The sequence below is a fragment of the Marmota flaviventris genome, chromosome 2, assembly GCF_047511675.1.
Source record: "Marmota flaviventris isolate mMarFla1 chromosome 2, mMarFla1.hap1, whole genome shotgun sequence".
Classification (NCBI taxonomy): Eukaryota; Metazoa; Chordata; class Mammalia; order Rodentia; family Sciuridae; genus Marmota; species Marmota flaviventris.
The window spans coordinates 191595845-191616964 of NC_092499.1; the positions used below are offsets into that span (position 1 = coordinate 191595845).

Here is a 21120-nt window from a genome sequence, read left to right on the forward strand (position 1 = left end):
TGCAGTAAATGGATGATGCCTGCAAGCCTCTGCATTCTGGAAAACAGTGTCTTTTCTCCGTTATGCGGCAAGCTCCATTTGGGAGCCATTTTATCTTTTTGCTAAACGAAAGAATGAGAATAGTCTAAAGAAATATTTCAGTCCAGGAATGAAAAGTAATAAAATTTTAAAGCCAAACAGTTCCCCATAAGTTTACAAAAAATTCACACTCCCTACTCTGAGCACATCAATCACACCACACGGTTTGAGAAAAACAAAAACCAAATTTTATATTAATCTGAATGGCCAAAGAGACAGCTCATTTTGGGCTTTAAAAAATAAAAAACAAAAAACCCCCACTGCATTCATATTGCTTTTTGTTAATTACACACAAGCCATCTGTCCATTTTATCTCTCATGGCTTTCATTTTTCAAATTTCATTTTAATCAATCTGTATAAAAATTTATATATGAACCCATTTATTCCTCATCCATCTCCTCGGGTTCTTCTTGGGTCAGTGCTTTCCTGAGAACCACAAGGCAACTCTCTCCATCGTGTCCTCAGTTGTTCCTGCCATTTCTCTTTGGCTTAGAATGACCTCCTCCTTTCTGGTAGAGCAGTGAGAATCAGGTAGAATCCAGCCCAGTCCCCTCCCTCCAGGAATGGCCAGTATGTACATAACTACTGGTCCAGTTCAGCAGCATCCATAGAAGAAACTTCAAGCACACATTCAGGGTACTGGGGACAGTCATAGCAAGATTTCACAAGCTGGCAGGGTAGCCTTTCCATACATAATATGAGCTTTACTTGGTGAATCTTATTTATTTTTATTTTTTGTACTGGGGATAGAATTCAGGGGTCTTCTACCACTGAGCTACGTCCTAGCCCTTTTTATTTTTTACTTGAGACGGTCTTGCTAAGAAGTTGCCAAGGCTGGTCTTGAATTTGAGATCCTCCTGCCTGAGCCCCCCAAGCTGCTGGGATTACAGGTGTGCACTACTACACTTGGTTTCACTTTGTGAATCTTGTTAGGTAAAAAAATGAGAACCTCAACTCATGGAAGATGAGCATTTCCACAGGAGCATGAAGCACACTGGCTCACTACGGAAAGGCTGCATGAATGCCGCAACACCTTTAGTTACGGAGATCGGGTCCTATCTGCTCAGTTAAGGTCTTTCCATGGCACCCTCAGATCCACTCTACAGAAAAGTAGCATATGCACCAGTCACTCCACCAGCAGTGGGGACAATGTGGGCTCATGTGACTCAACTACCCAGGCCGGTGTCCAGACACATATGAGGAGATGACAAATCTCCACAGTATGACTTTTTTTCCTTCTTTTTTCTTTGTCCTCAGTACTAGGACGGAACTGAAGGCAGGTGCATGCCAGGTGAGTGCTCTGGCACAAAGCTACCCGGGTTCCCTGATGATGTGACTGACGTCCCTTGGCGTCACCATTCTTAGTAGATCTGTCTACAGTGAACCTAAAGAGTTCATGAAAAACTCTTTAGAACCTGAGGAGGAAAGGACGTTAAGAGGACAGGAGCCCAAAGGTGGAGGGGAGAGCAGAGCCAACCAAGGGGAGCAGGCAGGACCCGCCCACATTGCTGGGGGAGCTAGAGAGGACAGGGTGCTCAAGGATCACCTCGCTCCCGGAGATGGTGCCTGTGAGCAACACTGGAGCCCCATGCTTCAGCTGGATAGTATTCAGGAAGATGTGAGATTTTTAAATGACTTTATTCATCACTCTAATGAAAAGGGGTCAGATTAGTAACTAAATTTTTGCCTCCTATTTTTAAAAGCATTTAACACATCTGACCCATGAATGCCAGGATCTCACCTAACAGTTTCCAGAATGCAAGCTTGCCCTGCTGCCCTTCATCAGAGCAGGGTCTTCTCTTACCTGGTTTTGTTTTTTCAGCAGGTGACCCAGTCTTGAAGAAATGGAGAAGCAAGAACAACAACTATTTTTCCATCTACATGACAGAATCAATGAGAATACAACTCTCTGGGGATGCAAAGGCAGCACGGCCTGCCAGGCAACTCCAGAGCGGGAGCCACTGCTCAGGAAGCCACAGGGAGGAGAAGAGGTGGCGGCGGCCCTGCCAGGATCCCCACTTCGCAGAAGGCAGCAGCATCTTCTGGTGAGTATCTTTAACTTCGCAGATACAGGAGTGTACAGGTTAAGCGTAATTTACCTCTGAAGTAAAAGTGTGTTTTTCTTCATTCCCTTTATGGCTTTAAATAAAAGACTAGACTTTGACTAACATTTCAAATGCAGATTTGTGGGCATCTTTTGAAAAACAGTCTTACTTTTTGTTTAAGCCAAAGAAAATAAAAGTGGAATATTTTCACAGTATGAGATCAACTAGATTTTTAAATTTAAAATGCCACCACCTGTTAATTCCTTACAGGGAGGTAATAACTAAGTCAACCTCCAGGCCATGTCCAAATCTTCAGTTCTCATTTTGTGCCAGTAATGAAAACAGAATGTTTTATTGGTTGTGGTCATTCTGAGTGGATATCCTAAAATGAAGTTTTCTTCTTTACATGTCAAAGGAGCAAGCTTGCTGTGATTAAGACTTCCATTTTCCTGGATAGCTGAACAGTTTTTGATTTCAAAACAAGCCCAACTAACACAGTAAACCCAAATGGCTCAAGGAAAAGTGTTCCTGTCCAGGGTGCTCTGTACATTATTCTGAGCCTAAAAATGACAAAAGTAACAGACAACAGATTTTCACTGCTGTGGCCCTGGCCACTTCAGACAGGCACAGTGAATGGAGAGAGATCCAGGCTCTGGTGGTCAGGGACACAGACCTCCAGGGAATGAGAGCTGATAAGATGCCCGGGCTGGCGAGCGCTGAGCAACTGCTGGGGCCAGGCAGGCTCAGCATGGCACCACTCCGGCACTCCTGCGCCCACCCAGCACGCTTAGGAGGCTGCCGTCAAAGCCCATATTCCCAGTCTCCAAGCCAAATATCAGGTTCTCAATAAGGTAAATGTGATAATGAGCATTGCTGGGTTTTTTTCTTTAAATAACGATCTGAAAAACTTTGAGTATTAGATAAATTGTTTCTGCTGATTAAACTTATATTAATGTCTTAAACCAATAATATTTTAGAATATATGACAAGATACTTTAAGTTCATCTTGAAAGATGCCCATCTATTATACATATTTACTTGCTGGAATTACCTTTAAAAGAAAAGACTAAAGAAAAACAAAGTCTAAAAAATTCAGCATAAAAGTGAGTGCTTATGAAGAGCCAGTACCAACCCCCACAACAGGCCTTCCCAACAAATTAAATCTCATCTCAACAAATTTGGAATGCCTGCTCTAAAACAACGGCCCTGGGGTGACTCATGGCACCAAACCCACTAATGAGGCTTGCTGGGAGTGGGGAGGGAGAGCACAGAATGAACATGGACAGTAGGTAAAATGTTCTGAAACGATTCCTGGGAAGTATACTGTGCTTAGACAAAAACACAAGATGCAGGACAATTCCACTGAGAACTATAATGAAATTATTCCTGAAACTGATCAGAATTCAGCACTGGATAAAGGGGGAAAGTCACGCTCTACCTTTGCTCCACCTTTAAGCCACTGTAGCCATGGCTTTGATCCCTGTCTCATGGCTGCATTCCGCAGTGTTTCCTGACTGGCATGGCTTCAGTCCACTGTGTAAGCTTCATGTTATTTGGTATCTAGAAGCTATTTAATTCTACATATGTTACAATACTGTAACAATGCTCCTGTTCAAAGGCTGCAGCTATGGGGTACCAAAGATTACTAAAGCACACATGGACTAAGAAAGACAACCTAAGGAAAGGCAGTATGTGGCAAAAGCCTCAATGTGATCTCACATGCCCAAGAATTTAGAAGCCATGTGGGATTTAATAAAGCCCAGGAACAGGACATGGACTGGTAAAAATGCCCAGGCTGGACAAAGAACCCGAATGTCAATTCCATATACATAATGTGTGTCCATTCTTTCTAAAGCCTTTAAAGAAATAGATATTTAAATTTTGTGGAGAAAAAAAATGGCTCAAAAAAATCAGTAAGATTATACTTCTTTAGGATTTCATATTCCTTACACTTGGAAGACACTACCTACTTTTCTTGGAAATTAATTTAGTGACAGAAAGTCATAGGTGTAATGAACACATTTCATTATGGATAAAAAAGTTGACTTTACAATAGAGAAAATGACACCTGAGAACAGCTAGAAAATGCTTGCAAAGCAGAACAGAGTCACCATTACCGTAAAAGGGAAAATTGCCAGCCCCAAAGAGTAACCCTGGAATTTTCGCATTATCCCCTGGATGTCATGTTCAAGAGCGAGCAAGAACTATTTATTTTCATCAGCAATGCGATCTCCAAAGACCTCATAACAACACCTGACCTGACTGCCTCACAAAGCTTTCACTGAAGTAATAACAGAAAGATAAACTGCTGGTGGCATTCCAGTAGGTAACTATTCTGAATTTCAAAGTGAACCAGAGCCAGAGTTAAGCAGGCAGCTGTAAAAAGCTGCACTGTCAGAATGAGGAGGAGAGATAACCAGCCCCCACGCCACCAGCTCCCCCTTCTTGCCTGTGTCTATGAAGGGAGGAAACCACTCAGCCAGGTTCCACCCTGAAGGACAACGGGCTACCCCTGGGGCTGGTCTTCATTTAATTACATAAACTACTGAAAATACCCAATCCCCTGGGCTCTGCCACCTGTGGCCGGTCAGGGTTACATGAGGGAGGGCTACGTGGGGACAATGTGTCTGCACAGAGGGGCTTACTGCTACCACAGGAGCAAAACCAAGGCAAGAGACAAAAACTTCACCTCCCCGCCCCACAAACTACAGCTACAACACAGGAAGAGATGTGACAAAAAACTACACTATATGGCTTACCTGTAATCAAAGTTTCTAAACACTGTAAAAAGCTTTGCTTTCATTTTAAAAAATTCCATTTCTAATTTTATTACACAGCTTTGTTTATTTTAGAGACCATACATGAAAATGCCGAGTTTTACGTTTACAAAGTACTATGTAATTTATAAAACATCTTTAAGGTTTGACATTTGGGGCAATCAACATTTACTGCACCACCATCGAACATCATGATCTGGCTGGTATATTTGGGCAGGGGCAGCTTTTTACTTTTCAAGCATGCTGGGTAGAAAGAAGCAGTACAATGAAAATAAATATAAAACATTTTAAAAATCCACAATCAACATATATTTGATTTCAATGCCTCACAGTCAAGAACTCAAGGATAATTCAAAATGCTGTCTGGTCAATCTGAACAGCACGTGTAATGATGAGAGGACAGGCAAGGCATTATGTCAACTCCGGGACAGAACTCCCGTCCAAAGTACAGAGGCTTCTGAAGAACAGGACACAGAAAAAGACGTGGCTTTTTATGGGAACAGAGAGACATGACTCAAATGACATTTTAGCTGACAAATTTCCTACCCTAAATTTCTAAGAATGGTAGCACTAATATTTAACTAATTAAAAGACTTTTGATTACTTTTTGCTATGGCTATACCTATTCATATACCTACATATAGCTCAAGATAGGCAACTACGTTATCATCAAATAACTTCATTAGATAAAGACATTTTGTATTTAATCAGTAAAGCATTCCTTTAAAACAATTCATAAACTAATTCAAAAGATTTAGGTTTATAATCACAAAATTTGTCTTACTTTGTCATTTGCTTTACTGAAAAGATGTAGTTTCAACATAATACAGAATAATGGCATAAATAAATGGGGAAAACACTTGAAAATATCTCAACATCTTCAGTCAGCAGGGAGATGCAGAGTCAAACCCCAAGGACCCACCACTCCATGCTTATTAGAACAGCTACAGTTAAAACACCTGATCTCACCCAGCGCTGACAGGATGCAAAGCAAGTGGACTCGCATACACTGCTGCTTCAGCCACTCTGGAAAACAGCCTGGGGGTGTCATGGGGGGCAAACGTAGTGATGAGTGGACCAGCTATAGCACCATCTGATGTTTAGCCAAGAAAACGAAAATACCTGCCCACACAGGCTGGTACGCCATGCTTATAGCATCCCTGAAACACAAACTGGCAACGACTTAAATGCCCATCAGCAGAGGAATGCACCAACTGCGCCCAGTCATACGATTGAATACAGCAATAAGAAAGAACAGGGATAAACACAATGACAAGGACGATTCTCAGCAGCATTATCACAAGTGAAAAACACCAGGCAGAGAAAGTACATGCTATAAAATTACATAAAATTCTAGAATATGCAAATGAATCCAGAAAGACAGAAAGCCTGCCAGTGACTGCTCAGAGGTGGGGATGGCAAGAGGGAAGGGTTAAAACTCAGGGGTAGGGAGAACGCTTGTTATCTTCACTGTGGTGGTGGTTTCTCAGACATTCAAATACATAAAAACTGGCCCTATTCTAGTCAGCTGGTGGTGTGCAGCTGCAGCCCAGCTGAGCAAGAGGGTTACCTGAGACCAGGACTTTGAGCCCAGTCTGGGCAACATGGTGAGACCTTGTCACAAACAAAACACTGGTAAAATTATGAACTTTAAATACATGTAGTTTTAGTATGCTTTGATAAAGTTGGAAAAAAAGTTACAACACTCTAAATTCTACCTGTTGTTCTTTTAGGAAATTTAAAGGAAAAACTTTCCGATTGCAGTAATCAGAATGCGCTCAGAACTCAAAACATGAGCCAACTTCGAGCCACAAAACCTGGGCTCCTCGTGTGTGTAGCAATTTGCATCTTCGTTTTCCTTTACTTAAAAAGCCCAGATCCTGAGGAAGCAGAGGAGGTGCCCACCTCTCCAGAAGCAGTGGAATGTGGCTTCTATCCAGATGAACTATGTTCAGCTTTATTTCAAGGGAAAGAGGCAGCTCCCCAAATCGCAAAATTCTGTAAAAACCCTCAAACAACTGGAATATTTGCTTATTTACGTACACCAGGAAACTGCTCCAGGATTTCCGAAGGACTGCACTTCATAACCAGGCCCCTGTCTGTAGAAGAGGGTAATTTCTCTTTGGCATATATTATAACCATTCACAAGGAGCTGGCCATGTTTGTGCAGCTTCTCAGAGCTATTTATGCACCTCAAAATGTTTATTGTATTCATGTCGATGAAAAGGCCTCAAAGAAGTATAAGACTGTGGTGCAAAGCCTGGTTGACTGTTTTGAAAACATCTTTATTTCAAAGAGACAGAAGGTGGTTCATGCTGGCCTTACAAGACTACAGGCAGACATTAATTGTATGAAAGATCTAGTCCACTCCAAATTTCAATGGAACTATGTCATTAATCTTTGTGGACAAGATTTTCCAATCAAAACCAACAAAGAAATTATACACCACATCAGAAGCAAATGGAATGATAAAAATATTACTCCTGGAGTAATCCATCCGCTAAACATTAAATCTGAGGCAAGTCAAAGTCATCCTGAGCCCAGTCCTGAAGGAAATGTCCATGTATCTCCAAATAAAAAATTCAAACACAAGCCACCTCATAACCTAACCATATATTTTGGAAGTGCGTACTACATACTCACAAGAAAGTTTGTGGAGTTCATACTGACTGACATCCGTGCAAAAGACATGCTTCAGTGGTCCAAACACATCCACAACCCAGAGCAGCACTACTGGGTGACCTTAAATCAACTAAAAGGTAAGCGCCATCCGACCATACAAATGTCTGCTCAGGTCAGAAGCAACCTCAGGAGTCTCATTCTTAATTGAAGATGCTTTCTATTTAGCTGTCTTCCTGTGGCTTTGTAAATGCCTGCTTGAGGAATCCAGGTCTTTGGTTTTAGGAGTCTGACATTAGCAAAGGCCACCAGGTTCCCAAGCAAACATGGCTGCATTTGTTCCCTCTGTAGAAAGGAGCCTGGCATTTTGCCTTCACCTCAGCCAGAGCCTTTTGAAAATGCTGAGCATAACTTTTTGGAAAGTTCTTCATTCTTCCCTCACTTGATAAACACTACTGGAGATGCATTAGGGTCAAATGGTGTGCAAACGGCCATTAAGAATGGAAAATATTAGGGGCTGGGGACAAAGCTCAGTTGGTAAAGTGCTTGCCTCGCATGCACAAGGCCCTGGGCTCAATCCCCAGCACCACAAAAAGGAAAATATTAAAGCTGGTTGTTTTTTGTTGTTGTTGCAAATCTAATACTTTGGATAGGTTCTCCAAGGCAGAGGGAAATCTAACACCCTCTTCTAAGTGGACTTAAGTATTTCCTCTTTGTAAATGGCCAACTGGCTCCTCAGGAGCATGGCTTTAGGCTTAAAAAGCCACACTCATCAGTCCAGAACACCGTGCAAAGGACCTGGCAGAGACTGCCGAGACCCCTTTTAAAATCCCATACCTGTTTCAAGTCCCAATTTCAAATCACTGGAGAGGCTGTTCCAGAACAATCACAATCCAAGAACCCCCATGACCACGAAGAGCACCCAACATACATGAATGAGTTACAGGGGAGGCAAAGGGATGAAGGAACACCAGGCACACAGATGCAGAGCCCGGCCCTTGGTCGGCCCTGACATCACCACCAGAGTGGTGCACCACCTGCCCACGAGTGCTAGCCCCTGGTAGGACATAACCAACGAGGTGCCTCAGCCAACAATGGACTGCCCCCTGTCCTTCTCACTGACTGCCTGATCTAGAGGGAACGGCAATGACCTTGCAGAAGAACTTGTACTAAAAGTTCAGGAAGCTGGGTCCACACTGTGTGTGCTGGTTGTGTCTCCTTAGATGCTCCAGGTGCTGCGCCAGATGCTGGCTGGGAAGGGAACATTCGAGCCATGAAGAGGAGAGCAGAGGAAGGAAGTGTCCACGACGGATGTAGAGGTAAAAGCCAGCAAAGCAAGGCTATGGAACCTCATACAAAAATCACACAGCTGCTGCCTCAACAGTGGTAGGGGCCACTGCAACCAGGCTTGACCTGGAGTCAGTGGCCACCCAACAGCATGGGTGTCAAAGTGTACAAAGTTTTTAATTTAACATAAGCTCCACACAGAAAAGGTACAATCCTTAAACATACATGGGGATAAACTTTCACGAGGTGAATAAGCAGGGCTATAACTGAATAAGTTTTTAGATAAAAGTCACAAGCTATCTGAATTTTTTTAAAATCTGCTTTTAGAATTCAAACCCAACACTGACTAAAAACGAGCCCTGTGTTCGCTGTGCATTAGAATATAAGACTGAATAACGCAGGTGCCTGATGACAGTGGGGTGAGCCAACTGCTGCCATGCGTGACCGCCTGCTACTTCTTTATATAAACAAAGTTTTACTGGAACAAAGCCACACCCATGTGCTTGTTTTACTGTGTGTTTGTTTTTGTTTGGTACTGGGATTGAACCCAGGAATGCTCTACCGCAGAGCTACATCCCAGACTTTTTTTTTTTTTTTTTTTGAGACAATGTCTCACTAAATTGTATAGTCTGGACTCCAACTTACAATCCTCCTGCCTCAGCCTCCCAAGTCACTGGGATTATAGGTGTGCACCACCACGCCCAGCAGTACCTTATTTATGATAGTGAAGGGCAGGACTGAGTAGGGACCCACAAAGGCCAAAACATGTCCTCTCTGGCCTTTTACAGATAGTCTGCTATGCCCTCTCTGGAGCATCGGGCCTCACACTTGTCTTACCTGCATGCTTTCTAAAAGAAATAAGGAAAAGAGATTATTACATTTTTAAGTAATTCAAAGTTTATCCCCCCCCCCCAATCTATTCCTCGTCTCTTTGGTGTCCCAGAGGTTTTAGTCATGGGAGGGGATAGATGGACACCCCAAAGCTGGGTTTTGGATGGGGAGCATGTGCCTTTATTCCATGAAAAGTCTAGAAGGAACTGATTGGGTGCAGAGGGGTTCTTGGCACACCAGGCTGGGGGATGCCTAGAGAGAGACACTGGAATGTGACTCCTGTGGACCTCTTCTGGCCCACTGTCACCATTCCCCCACCCCCAAGATGGCTGCTTGGGAGGTGCAGTAGTGTAGGGGAGAACAAGATGCATGACAGGCAGCTCACAGTTCAATGTCAAGGAGTTCAGCAGAGATGCCAATGCTGTGAGAGCTCTGAAAGGAAAATGGCAGGGGGTGTCCAGCCTTCAGGTGGAGCTGCAAACAGTAGTGAATAGAGAATGCAGAAGACCCAAGCAAAGCTATATGAAGGTGGCTGTGGCACAGCATCCCCTCTGCAAAGACACTTGGGCCCTGCAGTTTGTCCACGAGTAGTTTCCTAGCCACAAGCGGGGAACTACTGCAGAGATGGGACGACCTGTTCTAATAGTGCATTTGGGTATGGCCCCTGGGTTTGACTAGACAAGCAAAATAAACCAAGTTCAGTTAGTTTTCTAGCTATTAAAAAAAACTGACCCCGGGGCTGGGGATGTGGCTCAAGTGGTAATGTGCTCGCCTGGCATGCGTGGGGTGCTGGGTTCGATCCTCAGCACCACATAAAAATAAATAAATAAATAAATAAAGATGTTGTGTCCACTGAAAACTAAAAAATAAATATTAAAAAAAAAAAGACTGACCCCAAATACATGGGCTATAGGTAAATGGAAACGTAAACTTTGATGTCAGAATAGTTCAAAGACAAGTAATTCTTCTGGCCTTGTGTACCTCTACCTCCTGAGAAGTAGCAGCAGAAGAGCTGGGATTTTTCCCTTTTGCCTTGTTGGTGGGGGTGGGGATGAATTTGTGCACACTGGGCAAGTGCACCACCAGTGAGCTACGCCCCACTCCTAAACATTCCATGAAGTATCTTTCAATGGGTAGACATGATTCAACTGGGGAGCTCTTCACAGGGCAAGAAGGCAACAGCGCAACAACAGCAGGTTGACAAACAGCCTGCCTTTCATTAGGAAGCAGGCACTCCTGCCATTACCACAGGGGTGGCTAGGACCAGTACCTAAGTGCTCAGAAAAGCAAGAGGCTTAGATGCTCCCTGAAAATGGTGTGCAAGTGGTGGAAGAAGGGTTGTGGCTACCAATAATACAGTAATGGCTCAGGAATACAGTAATGGCTAAAGATTTACATGGTGGCAACCTGAATGTTTCAACAACAGCACTGCCCCTAACTGCAAACAGTTCAGAAAGTTCTTACCATCACTGGCTTCAGGGTACAAACTGTTTGGGTATGGCCCCTGGGTTTGACTAGACAAGCAAAATAAACCAAGTTCAGTTAGTTGGCTGAACAGCAATCACAAAGCCACATGTGGGCAGCATTCAGATCAGCACCGACTCAGGCCAAGCACTATGGGTAGAAATGGTGGTGCACCTTCTGGAGCCTGCACTCATCCTCACAAGCAAGCACTCTCAGGTAGACGCTAGTATCCGACCCCAGGCTCACCTAGTCCTAAAGCCACACCCAAATGCACAGGAAGGGCAGAGTTGGGTCTCAAACAAGGTGCACCTGCCCATGGCAACAACACTGGCCAGCTCACATTCAACCCTGCCACAGAATGCCAATATCCCACAATAACCAGCAGCCAAGAGCTCCTTTATTTTTAATTGCCTACACAGCATTAACAGGACCTTGAAAATGTTCCATTTTTTCTGTTTCCTTCTAGTTCAAACCCATATGCATCTAAACAACAGTTATGAAGTTATGATCAAGGGGTAGCTGATTCATTGCTCATTTACGTCCTGTTTTTCACACTGCTTATCTTTGAACTTAGACTTTTTAACTACTTAGATATTATTGAGATTCCATCACTTCGTACCAAGAGTGTTTATCAGTTATCCAGGCATTGTGGCACACACCTGAAATCCTAGCAACTCAGGAGGATTGCAAGTTCAACACCAGTCCAGGAAACTTATGAAATCCTGTCTCGAATATTTTTTTTAAAAAAGGCTGGGGATGTAGCTCAGGAATAAAGCACCCCTGGGTCCTGTTTCCAGTACCACACACACACACACACACACACACACAAAAGTCCTTCACTTAAAAAACGTTTCATCATGATAGTAGCTGCCACCAGTGCCATGCCTACCAAGTGCCAGTTCTAGGCCCTTTACATAGACTCTGCTCAGCAGAAGCAGAGTTCCTTCTGATTTTATTTCATCTTATAAACAACATTAGACTTTTCAGTTTGCAGTACCCCTCTCCCTTTTAAAACACTATTTTCCTGGGCCGATATAGGAAGGGCAAAAGAAGGAGCTCAGCAGTGAGAGGGCAGGGTCACCAAATGGACAGGCCTCTGCTCCAGAGCTGAGACCTCACTTCTCACCTGCAAACTGAGGGTGCAAATGGAAACCACATCAGTGTGGTGTCGAGAGGATCAAGAGAGTAGAAGGTACCACACACAGTGTGAGGCACTAGAAATGCCACAGGGTTTGTCTCAAAGGGATCCCATCAGCACAGCTTCCAAATGCAATTTCCCTTTTAATTACACATGACATGCTCACTCTGCAAAACCAATGAAAGACAAAGCGATGATCATTAAAACTGACACCTTCTTGATGAACTACTCACGACCTAGGAAAAGACTGAGAAGGTTGTGGAATCAGAACCTAATAGAGTAGGGCAAGGTGGTGCACACCTGTAATCCCAGCAACTTGGGAAGCTGAGGCAGGAGAATCCCAAGTTTGAGGCCAGCCTGGGCAACTGGTATTTTGATACTTTGACTCAAAATAAAATAAAAGGGGCAGGGTGTATAGTATAAGCTCACTGTGGGTCCAATCCTCAGGTACACACACACACACACACAAAAAAAAAAAACCTATCAGAATTTAGATTTTACCAGGCAAATGAGTGCTACTTCGATTCCCTGTGCCACACTAGCTAAGATTCCACAGTATTCACCTAAGGCAGTCAAGCAAGTATCAAACATTTTAGAAATCACAAACAAAAAGAATGAAAATGCTCCTTTTTCACCTTAAATTCAGAACTCAACACAAAAGTCTCAGCTAAAGCAATCACGGAAATGCTATTGGTCTGAACTCTTATGAAGGCGCAGAGCCTGTCAGATGCCATCAGAAGCAGCGCAGCCTCTTTTCTGTGTGAATGTGAACTGGGGGGAAACAACAGCAGCTCAGTTTTCGTCTTTCTTCTTGTAGGCCACTACATCCAAGACACCTGTGTGTACGGACTAGGAGACCTGCCATGGATCATTAAGTCACCTTCTCTGTTTGCCAACAAATTCGAGCCCTCCTCAGACCCACTTGTGGTTACATGCTTAGAGAGGCGGCACCGACTTCAGACCCTAAGGCAGGCAGAAGTCCCCGTGGAACCACACTGGAGTTTCCAACAGGAAACTCGTTTCAACATGAAACTGACCCACTAAGCAGCGTGGATGCTCTTTTGGGGATCACTCTGTTTCCTGACTTGAAACAAGAGGACGAACCAAAAGAGAAAGAATGGGACAAGACCAGTCCAAAAATGAATTCAGAAACATGCTATTGACAAGACTTTATTATTGATTACAGGCCACTTTTATAGCTTTGAGAAAGAAATCACAAGAGAAAAAATAACTCAAGCTACCAGTGGTGACATATGGAGAAACATCTGGAGGCAGACAGCTTCAGGAGATGGTTGCTGAAAACCTGGGTTCTCCAAATGCTGAGATCCAGGTTCAAGCTGGAGCTAAGAGCAACACATCTTGTTCTGAGGGCCTGAAACTCTTGTATAGAGACAATAACGCACAAGCTCCCACTGAAAATGAAAACATGTTTATCTAAAGTTGTCCTTATTGGCTAAGAACAATATAACCTTATTCTGGAGAACCCTAGAAAAATACCCAATCATTAATTTCTCTGGGTCAAATAGGTCCATGTGGAGTGGAAACACCTGAGTGTCCAACACTACCACAGCTGTAGGGGACGCTGGACGATGAAAATGTGGTGAGAAAGACAGAGGCAGTGAATCTTGATTTTTAACTTTTATATTTTTAATTAATTTAACTTCAGATACTATATACATGTGTGGTGCAGGGCTACCGTGACAGAGCCAGGCCTAAGGCACCGACGGTCTGAACTACCTCCAGCCACAGATCCAGCTCTCCTCCCTCGCAGGGTCCCTGTTTTATTGTTGCTGCTGTCACTGAGAATTTTATACACACTAGTTGAAAACTTTCTCTAAAAGTGTTCATGGTATCACAGGATTGAAGTATACAGCCACTAAAGAACACAGCATAAAACAACTAAAAAAGGAAAAGCAGGAGGAAACTAAAGAAGTGAACATATTTCAAAGGCAAACTGCAAGCACCTCAATAAACAACCTTCCCACACATACAAATAAAATCACAGCCCTGGAGAGGCAGGAAGCTAAGGAGAGGAAGAGAGGTTCTGAAGGCAAGCACCACAGGCCAAATTTAAGCGAACCACAGAACAGGAAGATCTTGATTTAAATGAACATTTCTTCCCCTGAAAACGCACAGAAAACATCAGCAGTACCAGAAAGACAACAGGAGTCTCCTGTAGCACACCACCATTTTGCTTCAGTCTTCCAGGTAAACAGCATTCTCAAAGGTACGAACTGAGACATTCTGACTGCCTGGCTTCACCATAATCATGTGCTCTGCATTTTATAAAAACTCAGTAGTGACTGGATGCAAGCCACATTTAAAAAAATAAAAAAGAAACTTAAAGTCTTTTCAATGTACTTGAAACATGGGTGTATGGTGCAGGGCTACCGTGACAGAGCCAGGCCTAAGGCACTGCCTTCACTCCGTTTCAGTGTCAATCCTTAGCACAGTCATACACTATGAAGAGTGACCTGATACATCAGAATAACTACCACCAGGGCTACTGTGAGGATCGAATGTGTTATCATAGAAGCAGCACTCAGAATAACATCTAATGCTTTCGCAGAGCAGGAAACTGGGGCACAGGCAGGCAATGAAACCTTCCCAGGATCACTGGGCTCGGAAGCTGGCACTGGAGCAGGCAAGCAGTCTGGCTGCAGAGCCCAGGCCATCACTCAACTCCATGAGGTCTGTGCCCTCATTGGAAGGGTTACAGACTGCCCCTGCCCTGCAAGCTCCGATACTATCACAAACATAGCTTCCTAAACTATAAAAGTAAGAAACTAACATAAGAGACAGTGCAACAAAGCAGCTTGGGACCTGAGCTCTGGTGGAGTTTTGGGGGAGGCAATGGATGAACAGGGTGAGAGACAGATGGCCACTCTGACTATGGAAGGCTAAGAGGCCAGGCAAGTGGCAGCCTGTTAGTATCAAACCAAGAAGAAGCCAATGCTTGCTCTATACTGAACCAGACTCTATGTGTACTCATTTGTAAAGTAGAAGGACAAAATTAAATCATAAGTAAAAAAAAAAAAAGTCTGAAATACATTGGCAAGGCCATATATTATGTGATTCCCCGAGGCTGAACATTCATCAAGACCACAGAAATTGCAGAAATCTTAACCTGGAAGAGGCCAGGGTCTGGGAATTAGAATTAGGAGACCAATTTTGAAAATATTTCCTTTTCTAAGTAATCTTTCCCTTTCCACTCCACTTACTTCATAAAATGAATGCAAAAAGACAACATCAGCACCCATAGTTTTACTTCTTATTTTAAAACAACAACCACAAATCCCATTCACCCCCCTAGAAAGCCCAAATATACAAAGCCAGAAAGTTAGCAAGCCAAAAACTACTTATCATACCCCTAACATCTGCTCAGCAGCACTTTTCACATTTTACTACTATGCATACAAATCATCTGGCAATCTTCTCAAAGTGCAAATTCTATTTCAACAGGTCTGAATTAGGGCTGAAATTCTGCATTTCTTAAAAAATCAAACAAACTCTCAGATGATGCTAATATCACAGATCTATGGATCGTGCTCTAAGTAACAAGCATCCCATAATTACTCCAATTGCTGCTGCTTCTTACAAGAAGTGAAGAACACAGTAGGGAATACAATTAATTTTTTGGCTACTGATTTGTTTACAGTAAAAATAAAACAAAACAAAAACCCTAGCAACTGTATCTGTCTGGATCCTGTTAACTGAAATCAAGTGCACACACCATGTGTTTTCCAACATGGGACCAAGGCTATTTCACACCCTTTAATCTCTTCTAGTGACCTGAAAAGTCCAATGTCAGTGAAACCACAGACATGCACACCTGTGATCCCAGCAGCGAGGGGCTGAGGCAGGAGGATTGCAAGTTCAAGGCTAGCCTCAGCACTTAGCCCGAGCAATGTAGTAAGACCCTGTCTTAAAAAATAAAAAGGGTCAAGCACCCTTGTGTTCAACCCCTAGTAGTCCGCCTGCCAAAAAGTAGAGAAAACACATGCCCTAAATACCCTTGAGGCTCCTGACATTGTTCTAATGTCAGTGACTTCTCTATATTTCAGACATTATCTAAAAAATGAAAACACTTGTCTTGGTTCCTGACACTGTGGCTTTATTTCCCTTCAGTGACATCTGCATGATTTGCTGCAGCTCCAGAAGATGTGTCATTGCTCTTCCCCTCAGCAGAGTTTGGCAGAAATGGCTCTGAGCTTAAGCTTACTCTTTCTGAGGCAGTAAGCAAATATTAAGAAAGGTAATAAAAAATACTATGACCAAGGAGACTTTCTTCCTTCACCCAAGCAGGTCTGCAGAAGTGCTGCCAAATTATCAGCATCTCACTCAGTGATGTTCTACAGAGATGTTTGACACCCTGTCTGTGGATCACCTCAAAGCAACATCTCTATGTCTAGCAATCATGCTCTCCTTGGAGAGTTGGTCCCATGACATACACACTCTTCCTTCTAGGCCCGGAACAAATGCTTACCCATTCATGTAGCCACTTCCCACCAGAGCACCGCCATAAGAAAGTGCTCTGGCCCCTGAACATCAAAAACACCTTTACCATGTTGGAATTTGGCCTCAAAGAATAAAATGGAACAAGATAGTTCATGTAACTTATGATTCCTGTAGGACTGCAGCCTCCCTGAGCATAGGGCCTGTCATCTAAATCTTGTTTTCCCTTGCAACACTAGTAACATTGTCTTCCAACAGGAGACACTATAAATACTGCCAATTAAACTACATAATCAATTCTTTTTTTTTAAAAAAAATAAAGCTTATTAAGAGTTTCCAAATTCTATGAAGGCTTCATTCATAGTCACCCCAAATGCCCTCCACTGACTTCTGCACCACCAATTACCTTTTACCTGCCTGAGCTCTATAAATGAATCACCAAAGATGTCCTCTTCCATGTCCAGCTTCTTTAGCAGAGGGAATAATTTTAAATCTAAAGTATATCTGGGTTAAAGCTGCCCTCTAGCTTTTCAGTGACCTTAGAATAAAATCCATAAACACAATGTAGCCACCCTGGCCCTGTATAAGTGACCCCTCTTAACCTTCCAATCTCACCTACTTCTCCTCTTCTGCCCTCCACCCTGGCCACACTTTCTATTCCCTGAACTAGCAAAGTCCTCTGTCACTCTGAGCTGCTAACATGCTATTCCTGCTGCCCAAGAGGTTGCTTTCAAGTGTGCACGGCTGACTCCTCTTTCCCTCTAGTTTTGGTCAAACCTCCAGAGATGCCTTCCTGACCTCCACTAGTGCAGTCTCTCCCCGTCACTGCCTTGAATGCTTCCTTCCAAGCATCCATCACAGCCCATACAGTCTTGCTCCTTTATTGAGTGTCTCTCTCTCCAGCTGGAGTGGGATGCCCAAGGGCAGGACCCTCAAGGATTTTTTTCTTCCAGAATAAGCCACCAATAGGTACCTAGGGCATGGCTGCCCCCATGACAAGTGCTTCATGAAAGCTACTGGCCGAGAATCATCCACAACATGGGGAAATAATACAGGTCTAATGAAATCCAGTTAATACAGGTGTACAGTCAGAAGCTGCAGGCATCCATAACACCAAACTAAATGCCAGGCTTTCCAAGGCCAGAAGAACACCAAAGACATGGGGGTTTGGGGCTTTGGTAACACAACTCTATAGAAGCAACATCATAAGTATTTCCTTTGTGTGAGCTGAGAAGGCTAGCTGTCACACCAAGGCATTTGCTCATTCATGTGAGTGTTTGTGGAGGATATGCCCTAGAGGGAACAAGCTCCGGAGATCAGAAAATGAACCCATTTTGTTCCCACCTTCAAAAATTCATGGTCCAAAAACACACACATAAATACACATTGCATCATAATGAGGTCAGTGGAGTAACACAGTACCAAGGAAAGTGGAAAGAGGACTAGCAACAAAGATTCACCACGGAAGTAAGAACTGAATCCAAGGCTCAGGGGGAGCAGGGCCTCTCCAGGCTGGCAGGTCAGAGTAGAGGGAATGCAGGCCCAGGAGAGAGTGGCACATCCAGGAACAGCCCAGAGCTGACCTGCACAGGCTGGTTACATCAGGTCACAAGAAGCTGGTGAGTCTGTACTTTCACCAAAAAAAAAAAAAAAAAAAAAAAGAGACACAGCAGAGTTTTAAGCAGAGAAGCAATTTATCAGATCTGTTTCAGAAAGAATTTAAGGATCCATAAATGAAAAGCAGAGGGAGAGACCTCAAACATCTGATTTCCTCAGCTACTAAAGGGAGTAAGTAGAATATGGCAAGAACTCACTGTGTGGCAAACTTCTGCTTTTATCTCTTTCAAGGCACGTTCGGAAAACACACAACCACAGCATCGAAGGAAGCAAAACCTAGAGAAAGAGTCCAACATGGAGAATAGCTTAGACAAGAACTAAAAATTAGTGATTACATTATCAATTAGCTTTTCACTTACACAACGACAAGAATCACAAAGATAAATTTATCCTATTAAAAGAAGTATGTCCAAAATTTTTTTAAAAAATTGAAACTAAAACCATAAACACATTAAAAGACAAAATAGGCACTAAGGGAGAAGATGTTTTAACTATATATGAGGTTCAGAGCTTACTTTATTACTATTTGAAGGGATCTTAACAAGCAATAAAAGTACAATAGAAAACTGAGAAAAGGGCATTAACACAAAAAAGAAATATTAAATTCATAAAAGAAATATTAAGAAAAGAACATGAAAAAATGGTTAACCTCAAATGTTAAGGAAACACATTTCAAATTCACAATATGTAATATTATCAGGCGATGGTTAACGAATTAAAGGATATTCAGTGGAAACCATCTGAGGACACAGGTACATTTGTTGGTAGGTGGGCACAACTTTTCAGGAAGATAATTTGGTCATAGCAACTAAAGAATCACTTTAAAAATTTCTTCCAGGGCTGGGGTGTGGCTTCATGGTAGAGCACTCACTTAGAACATGCAAAGGCACTGGGTTCAACTCCCAATACCGTGAAAAAAGGGAAGAATAAAGAAATGTGCTTGTACAGAAACATGTCCCAAGTACACAAATGTTGAAACATATTTGTGTCACACAGTGAAGTACGGTACTGTCTGTAACAAAGAAGAGAAGGAAACCACTCCAGTACTCATCAGTGGGGAATGAATAGTTAAATTAAGGATGAATACCCACAGAACTATTAAGAGTAAAGCAAACTGGTATTCCAGGCCATGAAACATGTTCAGATCAGACAGGGAAGTGGAAAAAGAAGAGATTACAAAATATGCATAACAGGACCCCATGATCATGTGGAAGAATCCGTGTTTACTCACAGGGATGTTTGAAGAGGAGTAGAGAAGTGGGATGTGGGTGTGATGTGAAGGAGGGGACAGTAAATGCCAGAAAACTTACAGCATAACCCCTAAAGGTAGGACTGGAGGAGCAGAAAGCACATCCACACTTTACTTTACACAGCCCCTTACAAATGCACAACAGAAATTTTCACCAATATCCCAGGGATTGTAGCAGAAGCAGACCACCCTGACAAAAATCCAATAAACAAAATGGCAGTAAATTAATGAAATGTTATTTAGGATGAAAAAAAAGTCTTATGGATGATTATCAATTATTACATATTAGGAAATCACTTTTCTTTAAACAAAGATCCAGTGTTTTACTATACTAGAAATTTATTTCTATTTCTCCATATATTTAAGTCTTTGTATAATCTTTATTACGTATATCAATTCATCAAAAATTTTTCTAGTGCAGAGGCTCTATTAATCAGGACAAAAGCCAAAGCAGGCACAACTCAAGTAACTTAGAAGAGAAAAGGAGAAGAGATTAACCAGCAGAAGAAAAGGGAAGGAACCAGGGGAGCCACAGTCACAGCCACAGGCTGTAGGTAGCTCCCACTCAAAGCCCTGCCACTAAGCTTTGTCTTCTGGCAAGTTCCTCTTCAGGGCTGAACTACAGTTTTCTTAAAAAGAAGTGGGAAATCAGACATAAAAGGTCATAATATTTTATGATTCTATGTGTATGAAATAACCAGAACAGACAGGTAAATACACTGAGACAGAAAGCAGACTGGTAGCTGCTGGGGGCAGAGAGTGGCTGCTCAGCAGGTATGGATTTTTCTCCCAGGGTGATAAAAAATATTTTGGAATTAGATAGAGGTAGTGACTGCATGACAGTGTGAATGTATTAAATGACACTACGTGTGTACTTTATTTTTTTTTTTAATATGGTGCTGGGGATCCAACCCAATGCCTCATGCATGCTAGGCAAGTGATCTACCACTAAGCCACAACCCCAGCACATGTATACTTTAAAGTGGTCAATTTTATGGTATGTGACTTTCACTTCAGTGTATGTACATATGTACATGCATATATAAAAAATACATGAAAGTGAGAAAAGATTAGGAAAATGAGTCAGGATCCCCAGAATATTTCTTTATTCGTTCCAATCAGTGAGGTTCAAGACAGACGCTAAATGGTTTAAATTCAGATTATTGGAAGAAGATAATCTTCAAAAGCAAAGGTTCCTTGGGCCTTATATGTTACTTCTCTCCAAGTCCACAAAGCTCTGGGCCATCCAGAGCATGGAGGTCAGTCTCTCTGGCACATTCAGCACACTGCCTGGCACATGGGAAGTGGTCCTGATGTGCTTGTTATGTGAATGAACACACCGTGCCAGGACACCTGAGAGTAAAGGCAGCTGCTCATGGGCAACAAAGTTTTTTACTTAACTAAGATGCTTTTCCCTTTCCTAAATGAAAACAGGCAAAAATGCTACCTTTCAAATATGTCATGTAGAGACAGAAGATTCCAGAGGGCAGTCTGGACTACCTGTTATTAAAGATACTTTTATATGGTGGGAAAGGGGCTTAATGATTCTGCTTGTGAGA

The 21120-nt window shown here is 42.7% G+C and overlaps 2 protein-coding genes across 2 annotated transcripts in view; one reads left to right on the top strand and one right to left on the bottom strand.

The window, feature by feature from the left end:
* The window catches only part of Rtf2 (replication termination factor 2), a 43759-nt gene that overhangs the window by 12394 nt on the left and 10245 nt on the right, over positions 1–21120 (bottom strand). The window contains exon 5 of the mRNA XM_027946383.3: positions 18510–18588. Coding sequence (XP_027802184.2) covers positions 18510–18588 — 79 coding nt within the window. The remainder of the gene's footprint in view (positions 1–18509; positions 18589–21120) is intronic.
* On the top strand, positions 6694–13312 carry LOC114101394 (beta-1,3-galactosyl-O-glycosyl-glycoprotein beta-1,6-N-acetylglucosaminyltransferase 7). Its single transcript, XM_027946382.2, has 3 exons — positions 6694–7660; positions 8744–8839; positions 13058–13312. Exons 1-3 carry the CDS (start codon positions 6694–6696, stop codon positions 13282–13284), a joined length of 1290 nt encoding a protein of 429 aa, XP_027802183.2. The 3' UTR covers positions 13285–13312.